The 13,519-nt window shown below is 33.0% G+C and overlaps 1 protein-coding gene across 1 annotated transcript; it reads right to left on the bottom strand.

Annotated features, from left to right (window-relative positions):
• Positions 1-516: 516 nt before the first annotated feature.
• On the bottom strand, positions 517-12,347 carry LOC125054623 (odorant receptor 46a-like). Its single transcript, XM_047656664.1, has 6 exons — positions 12,308-12,347; positions 4,819-5,587; positions 4,380-4,479; positions 3,851-3,952; positions 1,231-1,386; positions 517-591 (listed from the first exon to the last, which is right to left on the bottom strand). Exons 1-6 carry the CDS (start codon positions 12,345-12,347, stop codon positions 541-543), a joined length of 1,218 nt encoding a protein of 405 aa, XP_047512620.1. The 3' UTR covers positions 517-540.
• Between the last annotated feature and the right edge of the window lie 1,172 nt (positions 12,348-13,519).

The raw sequence follows: 13,519 nt of genomic DNA, 5'->3' as shown, positions 1-13,519 counted from the left end.
CCTAACAATAGCTTTGTCGGAGGTTCTTGCGTGTGACGTCATTGTACATAGATAAAACACGTAAGTATTCTTTATTGGTGCTAATAAATTACAAAATACAGTATTTTAATAATAGCATATGTCATTCACTACATAAACATTTATTAAAAATATTTTGAATTCGTATCACAGGAAAATAATTAATGTTTTTATGTACTACGAATTTGTTTTTTAATCCGTTTATTTATTTACACTGTTTACACAATTAAATAATAATATTAAAATTAAACTTAAAAAGCGTGGTGCAAGCACATTCATTTTATAACACGTTTCATTTAGCGATATTATTTTAGTGCCTCCTTTATTTTATTTACAAAATCTTGTCAACGCTCGACACACTTATATACTGTACTTAGAAAAATAAAATACAAGATTTAATGCGACAAGCACTTATAGGCAATCCTAACAAACACGCAGACTACAATAAAAACATCGATTTATACATTATAAAAATTAAAGGAAATTTGATTACAAAGTGTGAGTTTTACGTGATTCTTGCTACTACTCCATATTTCGTAGCAATGTAAAGAAGGAGTAAGCAGTATTCATTATCTGTAAAAAATACACATTTTACAATTTGGATTCATTGTCTAAATAAAGTCATGACAGTTGTAGGCAACCAAATTCCGTGAAAATAACTATACATTTTATTAATGTTACCTTCCAGCATTTTATTTGGATGGTTCTTATTACAAAAGCAATTTTGTATTAATATTAATTAGTAATTTGTTATAAAGCTTAACCCTTTCCAGGCCTCAGAGGGATCATGCTTATAAATATACTTGCCTTGATTGATTTTTAATTTCATTATTTTCATTTACAAACCTACATAGACCGAATCCAAATAAATAATGAAGTGACATCTGTCTAGGGGGCAAAACCTGATGTTAAGTAATACCGCTCTTGGACACTCTTAATACCAGAGGGCTCGCGAGTGGGTTGCCGGAACTTGTTATGTTAATGTTTTCATAAGAAAAAACGTTTGATTGGTTGAATTCAGTTCAAAATTTTATATTTTGTTATACAGTAGAACCTCGATAACTTAAACCTCGATAACATAAAAACCTCTGTTACTTCAAAAAATACTATGTTCCCTTCCCATCAGAGCCCAAAACCTCTATAACTTAAAATATGTTGTGTTTCCCTTGGACTTTAACTTATCGAGGTTCTACTGTACTTTATTAGACTTACTGATGTAAATGTACTAAGAGACATCGGAAACATCTTCAAACCAGTTATGGAAAGCGGCCTACTCGCCCTCTCCACGAAAATTCTCATGTTTCTTTTGTAGGCACGAGGCTTAGGTGTCCAATCTGAGCTGTATATGGCTTGGGAAAGAAAACAACTCTGGAAATTAAAATTATGATTACATACTAATATCATCTGATGTATGATTAGTAAGGCCAGCTAGTCATTATATATTTTTTAAGCTTGATTGAACCTTCAATACACGCTATATATGGTTAGTATATTTCATTTTATATAGTAAAATGTAGTCTTTAATTCATCATTTTTGATAATATGAGTAATAAAAAAAACATATCCAACATCTCCAAAGCTCGGTGTTTAAATACAAAGTATAATCTTGTTTGCATCGGAAATTGATATTGAATAGTTTTTGTCACTCTTATACGATATAATATGAGATCAAATAATTTAGCCGGTATATCGTTATTTATTTATTATTCATAAGATTTTTTTTTTTTCTGCGGTTATTTGCAATCAGCCCCAAAGCTATGAGCAAATTTTTTCTGTGGTGCTGTCATGTGGAGTGACTTCCCATTGGAAGCATCTACTCATCTTCTGTCTAGAGCTACTGCCGGTCTTCTAGCTCTAGAATATGGTGACGTTTTAGTCGACTCACATACTGTCTAATGGTGAGTTGGCGAGCAAGTGTATTCGGGTGACAGCTTAGCCGCTCTTTGTACTTAGCTGCCAGTCTCCGGATTTCTTCTTTGATTGTTCTTATGTTGAGGTGCTCGTGAACTTCGTTGTTTGTAATGTACCAGGGTACTTTTGCAACTGCTCTTAGGATCTTGTTCTGTTGTCGCTGGAGTATGTTTATGTTGGTATCACTTGCGCTGCCCCATAGTTGGAGGCCATATGTCCAAATGGGCTTAAGGATGACTTTATATATAAGAAGTTTGTTATCTAGAGAAAGTCTTGAGTTTCTACCTAGCATCCAGTAAAGGCTGTTGTACTTTAGCTGTAGCTCCTGCTTTTTACATTTGATGTGGTGCCTCCACGTTAATCCACGATCAATGTGTAAGCCAAGATATCTTACATGGTCGCTGTGGGGCAGAATACATTGGTCCAACTTTACAGGTGGGCAGTCTCCTCTTCTAAGGGTGAAGGTCACGTGTACTGACTTCGCGGCACTAGCTTTTATTTTCCATTTTTGCAGCCATTCGTTAACTTTGTCAAGGCCTTTCTGCAAGTCCTCTGATGCAAGTCCTGGGTCTTTATTGCTTGCTAATATAGCGGTGTCGTCTGCAAATGTTGCTGTGGTTATTCCTGGCAATAGCGGCAGGTCAGCAGTGTACAACGTGTAGAGCATGGGGCCGAGAACAGATCCTTGTGGTACCCCGGCATCAATGTTTTGAAATTCCGAAGTGGCGTCACCTTCTTTTACATAAAATATGCGATCCTCTAGGTAAGATTTGAATATTGGAAAGTAAGAGTGGGAAATATTCTGCTTGATCTTACATAGCAGGCCTTTGTGCCAGACCTTGTCAAATGCTTGTTGGATATCCAGAAATGCTGATGAGCAGTATTCCCTTTGTTCTAAGGACTTTCTTATGGCGTCACATACTCTGTGAGCTTGTTCCACTGTGCCATGGTATTGTCTGAAGCCGAATTGATAATCTGGTATTACTTTGCGCTCCACAAGGCTTGGCACAATTCTACGAAGTATTGTCTTTTCCAATACCTTGGAAAGAGTAGGCAACAGACTGATTGGTCGGTAGGATGTTTTTTCGGTCATCAGTTTGCCAGCCTTATAAATCATGATGATTTCTGAGATTTCCCACGCAACTGGGAAGTAGCCTATTCGTAACATAGCATTGAAGAGTATAGTGATGAAGATCATAGCCTTTCTCGGTAGTTCCATCAATACTTCTTTAGTTATCAGGTCGTAACCTGGTGCCTTTTTACTGTCCAGGCATTTGATAGTTTTTATGACTTCTGCAGGCGACACAGGTCTAGGGGGATGATCCATTTGAAGGTCTTGATTTAGAACTTGGTCAATATATTCATCTGATGAGTTGTCCAGTGTTACATTAGGTTTAAAGGAGCTTGTTAGATAGTTCGCAAACAAGTCCGCTTTGTCCTGGCTCGTTCTGGCCCAGCCGTTTTCCTTTTTAATTGGGGCTTTTGATTTGTTAGGTTGGCTACAAGAACGGGTGATTTTCCAGAGCGAATAGTTGCTGGCCTTAGTAGCGGTTAGAGACTCCAACTTTGCTTGCATTGTTAAGTCATTAACATTCTTTATAGCTTCCTTCAATTCTACAATGGCTTTATTAAGGGCTGTCTTGTCTTGTGGATGACGACTCAGTTGCCAAACTCTGCGCAATCTGCGTTTCTCCTGAATCATCAACTTTATTTCCAATGGTATGTTTGTGTGCTGGTTTTTGTGTTCAGTAGTAGGCGTGCTTCTCCACGCAGCAGCTTGTATGAGATTAGTAAACTGCACTAGTGCTGTTTCAATTTCGTCTGCTTCTTTAAGTCTGACATTTAGATTAAGGTTTTCATCTATGTGTTCCCTGAAGGAAGATTTTTTTATTAGGTTCATAAGAATAAACAAAAAAGGTACCTTTTCCATAATTCGAGTTCCAAACCAGGATGGAACCAGGATTTGTATAATCATTATGAATATGTATGTTCCGAGAAATATATAATATTGCCAAGTGGAAGGCTGTAATATAAAAAAATATAGACCCATATGTCCTATAACTTTGGTATTAGGCATATTACTGCAACCTTTTCATTTATAATTCTTTCTTTCGCTAGTCTTCGATTTTTAGGCTGTGGTTTCGCATATATAAAAAAACTTCCATATTCAAGTGGGGAGCGTTCAGCTCGACTTTTATCTTGAAAAGGCCGCGTAGATACTAGGTTCTAACACGACTTAAATATGAAAATAATAAACGCAATAACAAGAATAGAATAAAAATTAAAGAGTTGTCTTTGGAAGGATCTTAAGGGAGTATATAGGTTGCATCAGTAGGCACAATGTCATACAAAAATAAACAGCATATATGGTTTTCCTGTATAAGTAAATCATAAATGCGATTTGGAAAGAGGCATTATATTTATTATATTATTTAAATATATCTACTTACCAACGTAAAACGAAATAAGCATACACAAATAACAGCAGATGCAATGCTGAATTGGACGAATAAAGATACACTAAATACTTCTTCTATCAGTTCACAAAACCTACAAATTAATACATATAACTGTGTACTTAAATCTAAATTTAAAAATTTTCAAAATAAACATCACTATGACCTTCTTAAATCATTTGTAAGTTAAATTATATAAAGAAAATCTGAAAAATTACATATTTGTATTTTGTGTTTTTAAATACCTATTACTAAAATCGAGGTAGGTACTGCGTTCGATTCCCCGAAACAATAGTTTTGGATTGCCACGTTTGCCTTGAAAATATAGGTGAAATGGACAAAGAACTGGGTCTATGCCATGCCTATACATGACTAATTCGAAATATTTTATTCCTTCCAAGTTATAAATAAGAAACATATTATATAAACTTACTTTGCAACTTCGTTGTATCGTTCTAAAGAACTATTCAATTTCAGGATTAAATTTCTGTCAGCGTCTGTACACTGGGATCGATCATGGTTGATCGCAGATGGCATATTCGTAACATTTTTCAACTTCACAGCTAGAATATCCAATTGGGCCATCACGAGAATCATAAGACCGAGAATAAATGTATCGATATTTACATTGTTCAACATATGAAAATGTATGCCGATGCTCTGGTAGAAATATATGGGATATATAAATGTGTGGGTGGTATTCTCTGGTAAAAATGAGTAGCTACATACGGGAGGGGAGAGTGGAGCGCCAAAAATCAAATGTAATAACAATGGTGATGTGACATGAGTTAAATTAGATGTAAACGATACCACGGCAACTATTCTCCAATAGGTGACATTAAATTTATTCGCTTTATATAAAATGTGGTGTTCCTCCTCGTTCTCTGGTTGAAATAAGTCACTTTTCAATATACTTAGTAGTTGGGTAATTTTTTCTCTCATAAAAACGAATGTTAAGACTTTCGAAACAACACCGACTGTTGTAAAATACAAAATAAGTTCTTCAATAAACAAATCTAGCTGATTTGGCATGAAAAAGAAATTAATTGAAAATAAAAAGTCGTATATAATTATAAAAACAATCACAAACGCAGTGGAATATATAAAATGAAATGTATTTTTAGGTTTCGGATGTATGCCTAACATATACCAAAATTTTCCATTTATTTGAAAACAACGTATCATGTCACCCATTGTATTTCCTCACGTGTGTGTTTCCTCGTGTTCTTTGCAAGTAAATGTTATACGAAACGAACTTCTTTGTTCAATAATTAGTGTCGTAAATAAAGGTCCTGAGTCTTGTCTTGTTATTAAAATGCATTGACTTTAAACGTACGTTCATATTAAAGGGACTTGATAGTGTAAACTGCATTTAATTGACTTATTATAAGGAAAGACGTTGTAAACTCTTTGTTGTAAAAACTTTTCTGTTTTAAAATTAAGTCTTTAAAGCTAACCCTAATTACTTATGATACGACTTTTTTTTTTTCAAAAGATTAGTCCTTCCGAGTTACTACCATATGAAATACTACTAAAACAGTAGCTGGCAGCTACCTCGGACAAAGATTTAGTCTAGTTATTCAAAGGGAGAATGCTGCCAGTATCTTCGGAACCTTGCCTAAAGGGACTCCTTTTAATAATATATTTTAGTTATTATATTTTAAGAAAAGTTATTGTTTTTCTGTTAATATGTAAGTATATTTTATATTAAAAATATTTTCTTACAAATTAAACAGTTTCAGGAGTCACTACATTATGATTACCTTAATATACCTACTGACTTGACGACAACCATGTAACGAAATGTAGCATACATATTTAAGAAGAGATTTAAAATTAGGTTTCGTAGAATCGAATCGTTACAACGAAATTTTGTATTCAAAACAGTAAGGTGTTAAGCCTATTTGAACTTAAACAGAGTATGAAATGTTTAGTTCCAAATTTGTTTATGATATCCGTGATACTGAGAAAATACAATGTTAAATATAATTTTTAATTGCATATAATTAAATATTTTTTATATGAATACTTGACAAAACTATCGCTAAGGTTGTTATTTTGATCCTTTTACGGTCATCACGATAATAAGTTTATTAAATACAGACTTTTCATGAAAAACATGAAGTTATTCTATGGTCAGACCACAAGTGGATAATTTATGCCATTACAGGTCGAAGTGTTTATAATATGAACGTTATAGAAATATAGGTTAATTGCGGGCCGTATATTTTTTAATGAGATGCAATTAGTGAAGGTAACGTAGTCCACTAACAAAATGGTCTCGTTCTAATTACCAACTCGGTAAGAAATATTTTTGCCTTTTCTCTATCATTTATAATTTAAACATCAATTTCCCTTGAGTATGATGAAAATAGAATTTCGTATTTCCTTGTGATTTTTATAGTTTCCCGTTTGAAAACTCGCAATCAATCCACGCTTCGCTTCGTATGCAAACGTTTGTCTTTAAACACGTCATAAAGGATGTTTTGTTTAAATTTATCCGTGCCAATTTGGATTTCTAGAAAATGTATATAGATTTAGCAACAAGAAATAAAATACTATAAAGATAAAAAAATATTCGTTGTCCATCTTCAAAGGCTAAGACAGGCTTAAGCTAGTACGGTTTCAGTGTAACATAACTAAAATAAACTATTTTAAGGCAACAAGCAAAAAAAGACAAATTTTAATTAAAAAAATAGTTTATTTTAAGTTAATATTGCAAAGAAATATAACCTTCAAATTTATTGGCTTGTTTACTATCTAGTTACATACAGAGTGCATATATAAGATCATCGATCCCCAGGGAAATAATTACTGCGGATTAGAGAGCAAATACAGCCGATTACCTTTTTGCCTATAAGATTAATCAACCAGGCACGTACACTGAAGAATTGTATTTAATAACCTATCAGAATCTTATTCTAAAAACTCCTACCTAGCCCAACAATCGCCAGCCTCCTAAAAGTACTTTGCTTGCAGCTTATTGTTTCATACAATCTCCCCTTAAATCTATGCACTACAAAGAGATACTCGACATGGTGTCACGATTTTCAGGGATCATTAGGCTGGATCCTTCACTTTTATTCAGATAGGTGCCTCCGGCTGTTCATTAGTGAAACAACCCTTCTTTTGGACTTTATCTAGTAGGCTTTAGTTGCGCTGACAAGCTTGCTTAACACCAAGAGTCTTGACGGAATTGACGTTTTGGTCATTCAGATTTAGGTATACTATTTAGTCTGCGTTCACCAAACCAAAGAGGTGTACAACCAAGGGATTGGAGAACCCAATTATCTTCACTGATCTACAGACCAGACATGGATATAACAATTATTTATAACAAGCGCTATGACCGGGAATCGAACTCGATACCCCAGGCGTGCGATAGCTTCCACAAACACATTTTTAAAAGTGTAATATACATTTTTGTGAATCGTTGCCTGTTTTTATTTCAATCTCATTTTAAATGTTGAACACCAACTTTAATATTCATACCGGACTTACAAGCTGAAAGTAGCTACGAAAAGATGATTTGAATTTTTAATAACTTAAGCGAGCGATTAATTTTGAGACTTGAGCGAAACATAAATTGAAAAATATTTATAATTTATAATAGTTACAAATGTAATATGATGTCTCAAACTTTATGTTTTAAGAGTCTACTTTCATTTGATGAACACGCTTTTATAAGGCAAACTAGACCTGTGTAAAAAATATTTCTTTTTAAAATAAATTTCTATTGCGCGCAAAATACAAAAATAACCGTCCGGTTTCTCTCTGACTTATTTAGATAAAGTCATATCATTAAACTAATAGACTTATTTCCTTTAAATTAATGTTAGGTATAATCAGTATTATTATATGTAGATAAAACATAGTATCGACTTTGTTACCACGGTTACCATTTTCATACTTGTAAACAATATCCTAACTACGGTAACGTATTATAAATGCCAAATATGTTTAATATCAATGTTTAGAATATTCTGCTTCAAAACCAATATTCGTTGTGAGTGCCTGTGTCCACAATAAATAGGATTAATTAATGTTGTCCATAATAATTATGCTGGAATGTATTTTCGCGGCTTGTTTTGTTATCATTAAGCTGTGATCGTGTTTTGTTATTCTTACTAAATTCAAACTCTCACCGTCAAATATTTACGAGTTTGTTCAGGATTATTTTAAAGGTAAAATTGTATTGTTACCTAAAATGATAATCTTAAGTTCGAGTATTTATTTGTGGATGATAAAAGTTTGCCTCCATTTTAAAAAAAATCATTGATTTTTTGATACTGTTACGTGGTGAACATCTTCAATCTGCTACTAGAACTAATACAATGATGTACTAAATCGTGCTATCGAAGTGTTTCCGAGTTCACACATACATTACATATACACGTCTCGACATCCACCGGGACCTATGAGCAGACAATCATTTGTTACACTGGTCGAAGATCCTTTCCTTTGGAGGATTTTCACAACTTTCTACCTCCGCGACACATATGAGCCGGGACCAAAATATATGCATTATGATTGTTATCATTATAGAAATTCTTTAAAAAAATCAAATTGTGCTAAAAGCACTTAGATTTTTTTGCTAGAAACAGAGGTCTACTCTGAATCCTCTCCCATCCAGACATCAACATATTGCAAATGCCCCGAAGACTTAAACGCTAGTGTTCTTGACTGCAGACAGTAAATGAGATCAGGTATTCAAAATTCTAACAAACCTCGTCAGACACTATTTAACATGTGTGTATTCAGATGTCAACACATTTCTCTTTACACCACACCCAAAGTACGAAGGACGTTTTAATCATGACGGTAGCCATAAAATTTTGATGCCAGAACCAAATTCAGTGAATCGGTAGATATGATACACAATGAGAACGGTCTAAATACTGTTTGACAGACGTATTTCGGCATAATTAAGTCAAATAGGTGTTATCCAATGAACCTCACGCCAATTCTTGAGATAAAATATAGTAGCGGAAACAAGAGGAGTTTGAAAGAAGGAATACCTCCGGAGGTGGTGTACAATAAGGAGCCTTATTTTTTTTTATTTACTTGTCTGTTTATACTGGCCTTACTAACGTGGTTGTGGTGTATTTTGACACGCACACACCAGTAATGGCCAAGCTCATTAGTGCTATGAAGTGCTCTCCGTGTTAACAGATAACAAACTTGACAATGTTACACAAACTGTAACAAGAGAATGTGCGAAGTTTGAAAACTAGATAGTTTTTAATGGGCGTTTTCATCCTGAGAACTTTTGTTAACCGCAAGAGTGATTGTTAAAATTACTTTGCAACTAGATGCTTGTTATTGGCCAACTAACACGGAAGTTTTGCAATAATTATATATGTTAACGTAAAATTGTAAAAACCGTTAGATTGTAATCTATCGGTTATCGGTTATCGGTATTCGGTAGATTGTACTACACTAACTTAGTTATCATTCAAACTTCTTTGGTCAATTACAGACTTTATACTAATTTTAATTCCCAACAATTTCATATAACTACCGAATAATAATACGTTAAATTGCAAGCAGTATGTTGAGTTGACAATCTTTCGACAGTTTACAATCTCGCGAGATAGATTACAATCTAACGGTTTTTACAATTTTACGGTGACATATAGATTCTTTTGATATATTCAAAAGATATTATGTTTACATTAAAAATTATAATTGAGAGGTGCTATTTCCCTAGTAAAAAAATAGTAGGCCTCATTATAATTCGTGTAGATGATCAGCCTTCATCACCTAACAAATGTCGACGGTGCTAACTATTTTAATAATATAATCAGTCTATTAAGTATATTCTACAAAATTAATATTGTGTTCTGTCAACTGGAAAGCATTATATACAAGCCGTGTTTATTTTTGATAAGATACATTTAACCAGACAATCATAAGTCCATTGTCACAATATTGCCGTAAATTAGTGAGCTCAAAGATCAGGTTTAAAGTAATATTCAGTTATATCAATAACGTCATCAATTGATCCGCTGCAAGCGTATCAATATCCATTGACATACTATGATTGGAAAAATTTATGCCGAATAAAAAGATATTTTTTTATGGTTATTAATATCAGAATTATGTTAGTTGTTCAATGATACCATAGATTTTGTTAAGGAAGAAAGTATGCTACAGTCAAGCGACACACAGCCTACCTTTAATTTCTAATACTATGCATATAATGCGGGAAAAATAATGATGTCTTTAGTATACAATATTGAACTGTATATAATATAGAACTCAGTTTTATCATCTCATCAATTACGAAATTAATTAATCAATTCCCGCGCTAGAAATTTCAAAATTTAAATTAGCGATATTATTAATTATTGAAAGCAATTAGGGCGCGCGTTGATATCGCACTACTAATTTTAATCGACGACAATTCGAAGTTCAGTAATGAGTCCGTTTCGCACGTGTCGCCTGCTATTAGCACGTTAAATTCTACTCGCGTTATAGTTCCTATATCCTTATTACGAAAGTAATTTTTAGTTCACGTTTCTTGAGTCAACATAAAATGCTGTTATTCTTAATAAATAATTATAATCGTTATTCATTTTAATACCTATTATCATTAATTAACTTTTATTATTTGTTTAACTCCATCGATCAAATTATTATTGTAAGCAGCTTACCATTACCATTATTATAAGTAAAATTTTCCATAAATGCAAAATCCATGAACTATGATTTTTTAATCATATGGTTACAATACCTGCGGCACGCTAACTACACTATTATTTCATCCTTACCTATCCATTCCTTGATTATAGTTTAAATATATGTGTATAAAATAAATTAACAGCCGCATTTTAATAAACTGTAATATGTGAAATCAGCGCTTTTAAAAGTTCTATTCATTATGATTAAGTTTATAACACACCACATTTCTTAACACAATCGAACTTAACTTTCATTTTATTATAATTTAAAATTATCACGTCTTATATTCATATCTGCAGAATAAATCGTTATAAGTCGTTTGCAGAAACAATTTCGCAATAAGTATCATTGTTTCGCACCATAAAACTGAAGAAAATTAATTCCCGCCGTTAAGAGTAACATCTAGGAGTCTTGAAATTAATATTTCAATCGAGTATAACGTTGGCGAATTCCGCGCAAATGAAAACGACCAGCGTTTGTGAGCTTTCCTTACTACTGTCGAGTATCTACGTTACTTAAGGAGATGGTTCAATGTAGACTGGACGATATTATCATACTGTATTAGATGCTTGGATTGTAGAGTGGATTAAAACAATGTACGTGTTTGCAATTTTGAAAGCGGTGCAACCCTTTGGGTGCGTTTTAATTGCAGAGGTCGAGAGTGACTAGTAAAATCTTACAGCTTAAATTCTTAGAAGTTCTTAGTGGCACATCGTTTAATGAATACTAACATTGTGGGTGAAAACTTTGGAAACTCTACAGTGTGTAGTTTACCTAATCCGATAAATTTAATTTAAGTATAATTTTAAAATAAATATAAATTTAGTTTAGCGTGTTTTATAGTTTTTTTAAACTATATTTATTTTCCACTTTTTAGTCTTGCTTTAATCGTATTGCTTTGTGGATTCATTGTTTTTTCGAGATAAACCTATGAAATTATTATATTGTCGCTGATTCTTTATAAGTGTACAAAGTTTGAATTAAATCTGTCCGTTTAGAATAAAATCGAGTCCGAAGGAGTCGGTTACATACATACATACAGGTGAAGCTAATATAAAGCGTGTAACAAACCGATTCATAATAAATATACCCGTTTAAAGAATCTGTTGCAACTGAATAAGTATATGTACTTAATAGTTCTACTGATACCCAATACTTACTTTTAATTAATAGTGTAATTATATTGATGTAACTGAGGGTTTTTATATTGGTTTCTGAATAATGTAATGAAAAAATACCTCGTTTCTTTTCATAACAAGGTATTTTTTCATGAGACATAATTGTCGGCTATCATTTTATTTAACAATACTTCGGTACATTTAATAAAAATATTTAATGTTGTGTAACTTTTAAATATGCTGCATAAATTCAGCAGACTGTTACACCAGCTCGTTGAGGTAAAAACTAGTTTTATAACTAAAGTTAAGTGCACGTTATTCGGTACACATGCTCCGCGAAATGGTATAACGACCAATAAGAAATTCTTATATTTTATTTATACATTTTCAATGATTATATCATTTTGTGGCGGGATTGTGTTACTACACTAACAAAATGTAGATTTTAGTGTCATAAGTAATCTTTTAGACAAACTTAAAATACTGAAAGAATGTATACAAATCGAGTCTTTTTGTTGTGTGGTTTTATATAATATGTTAAATAATTTAAATCAGCGAAAAAAATGCAATGCGGTGGATTCAGATTATTAACTGAAATGAAGCGCCGCTACGTCGGGATATGTTTATCAGTCAATCAATTTTCAATCTATATAAAAAAAACCAGTGGCGCCTCAATCCTTTAAATGCGGTTCTCAGATTTCTGTAATTGTCGTAATCCTTTGTTTTTTCTACCAGGCAAGTATGTGGTCAGCCTTCTGTGACACACGCGGTCGAATTTTTGAGTCTAAGGTCTCCTCATGTATATTTGTTTTCTTCCACGGTACAGGCAAGTGTTAAATGTGCACTTTTATAGAAAGTCCGTTGATATACAGCCGAGGTTTGAACCTAGGAGACTTTATCAAACGTTGAAACCAACACTGCTATTTTAAATTAATGTACATATATTTTATATGACCCAAAAATGTGCTGCATCGTAGCATTTTCACATCTTCATATCATACGCTAATCATCCCTAAATAATCTTGTACTGTTATTGCATTTTCAAAGCGACTTTTGCTAATTTGGTTTATTAAAATAATTTATTAGATATAATATTGAAAGGTATTTCTTACATCTAATTACGTTTAATAAACCACTTAATGCTCAGCTTCAAACATGTAAGAACATTTTATTAACTTAGGGGTACTTACTTACGAGGTACTGGAATAATATAAATTATTCCAGTACCTCGTAATTACGACCTATACGTCTCCTTCCAATAAGTCTAGAAAGTTTAACGAGCCCTCCAGGGACATTTGAACCAGACAAGACTGTATATGAGCCACAGATAAC

Source organism: Pieris napi, chromosome 1, assembly GCF_905475465.1.
Source record: "Pieris napi chromosome 1, ilPieNapi1.2, whole genome shotgun sequence".
Lineage (NCBI taxonomy): Eukaryota > Metazoa > Arthropoda > Insecta > Lepidoptera > Pieridae > Pieris > Pieris napi.
Note: the sequence above shows the minus strand (reverse complement) of the source record. Positions and strands in the feature narration are given on the sequence as shown.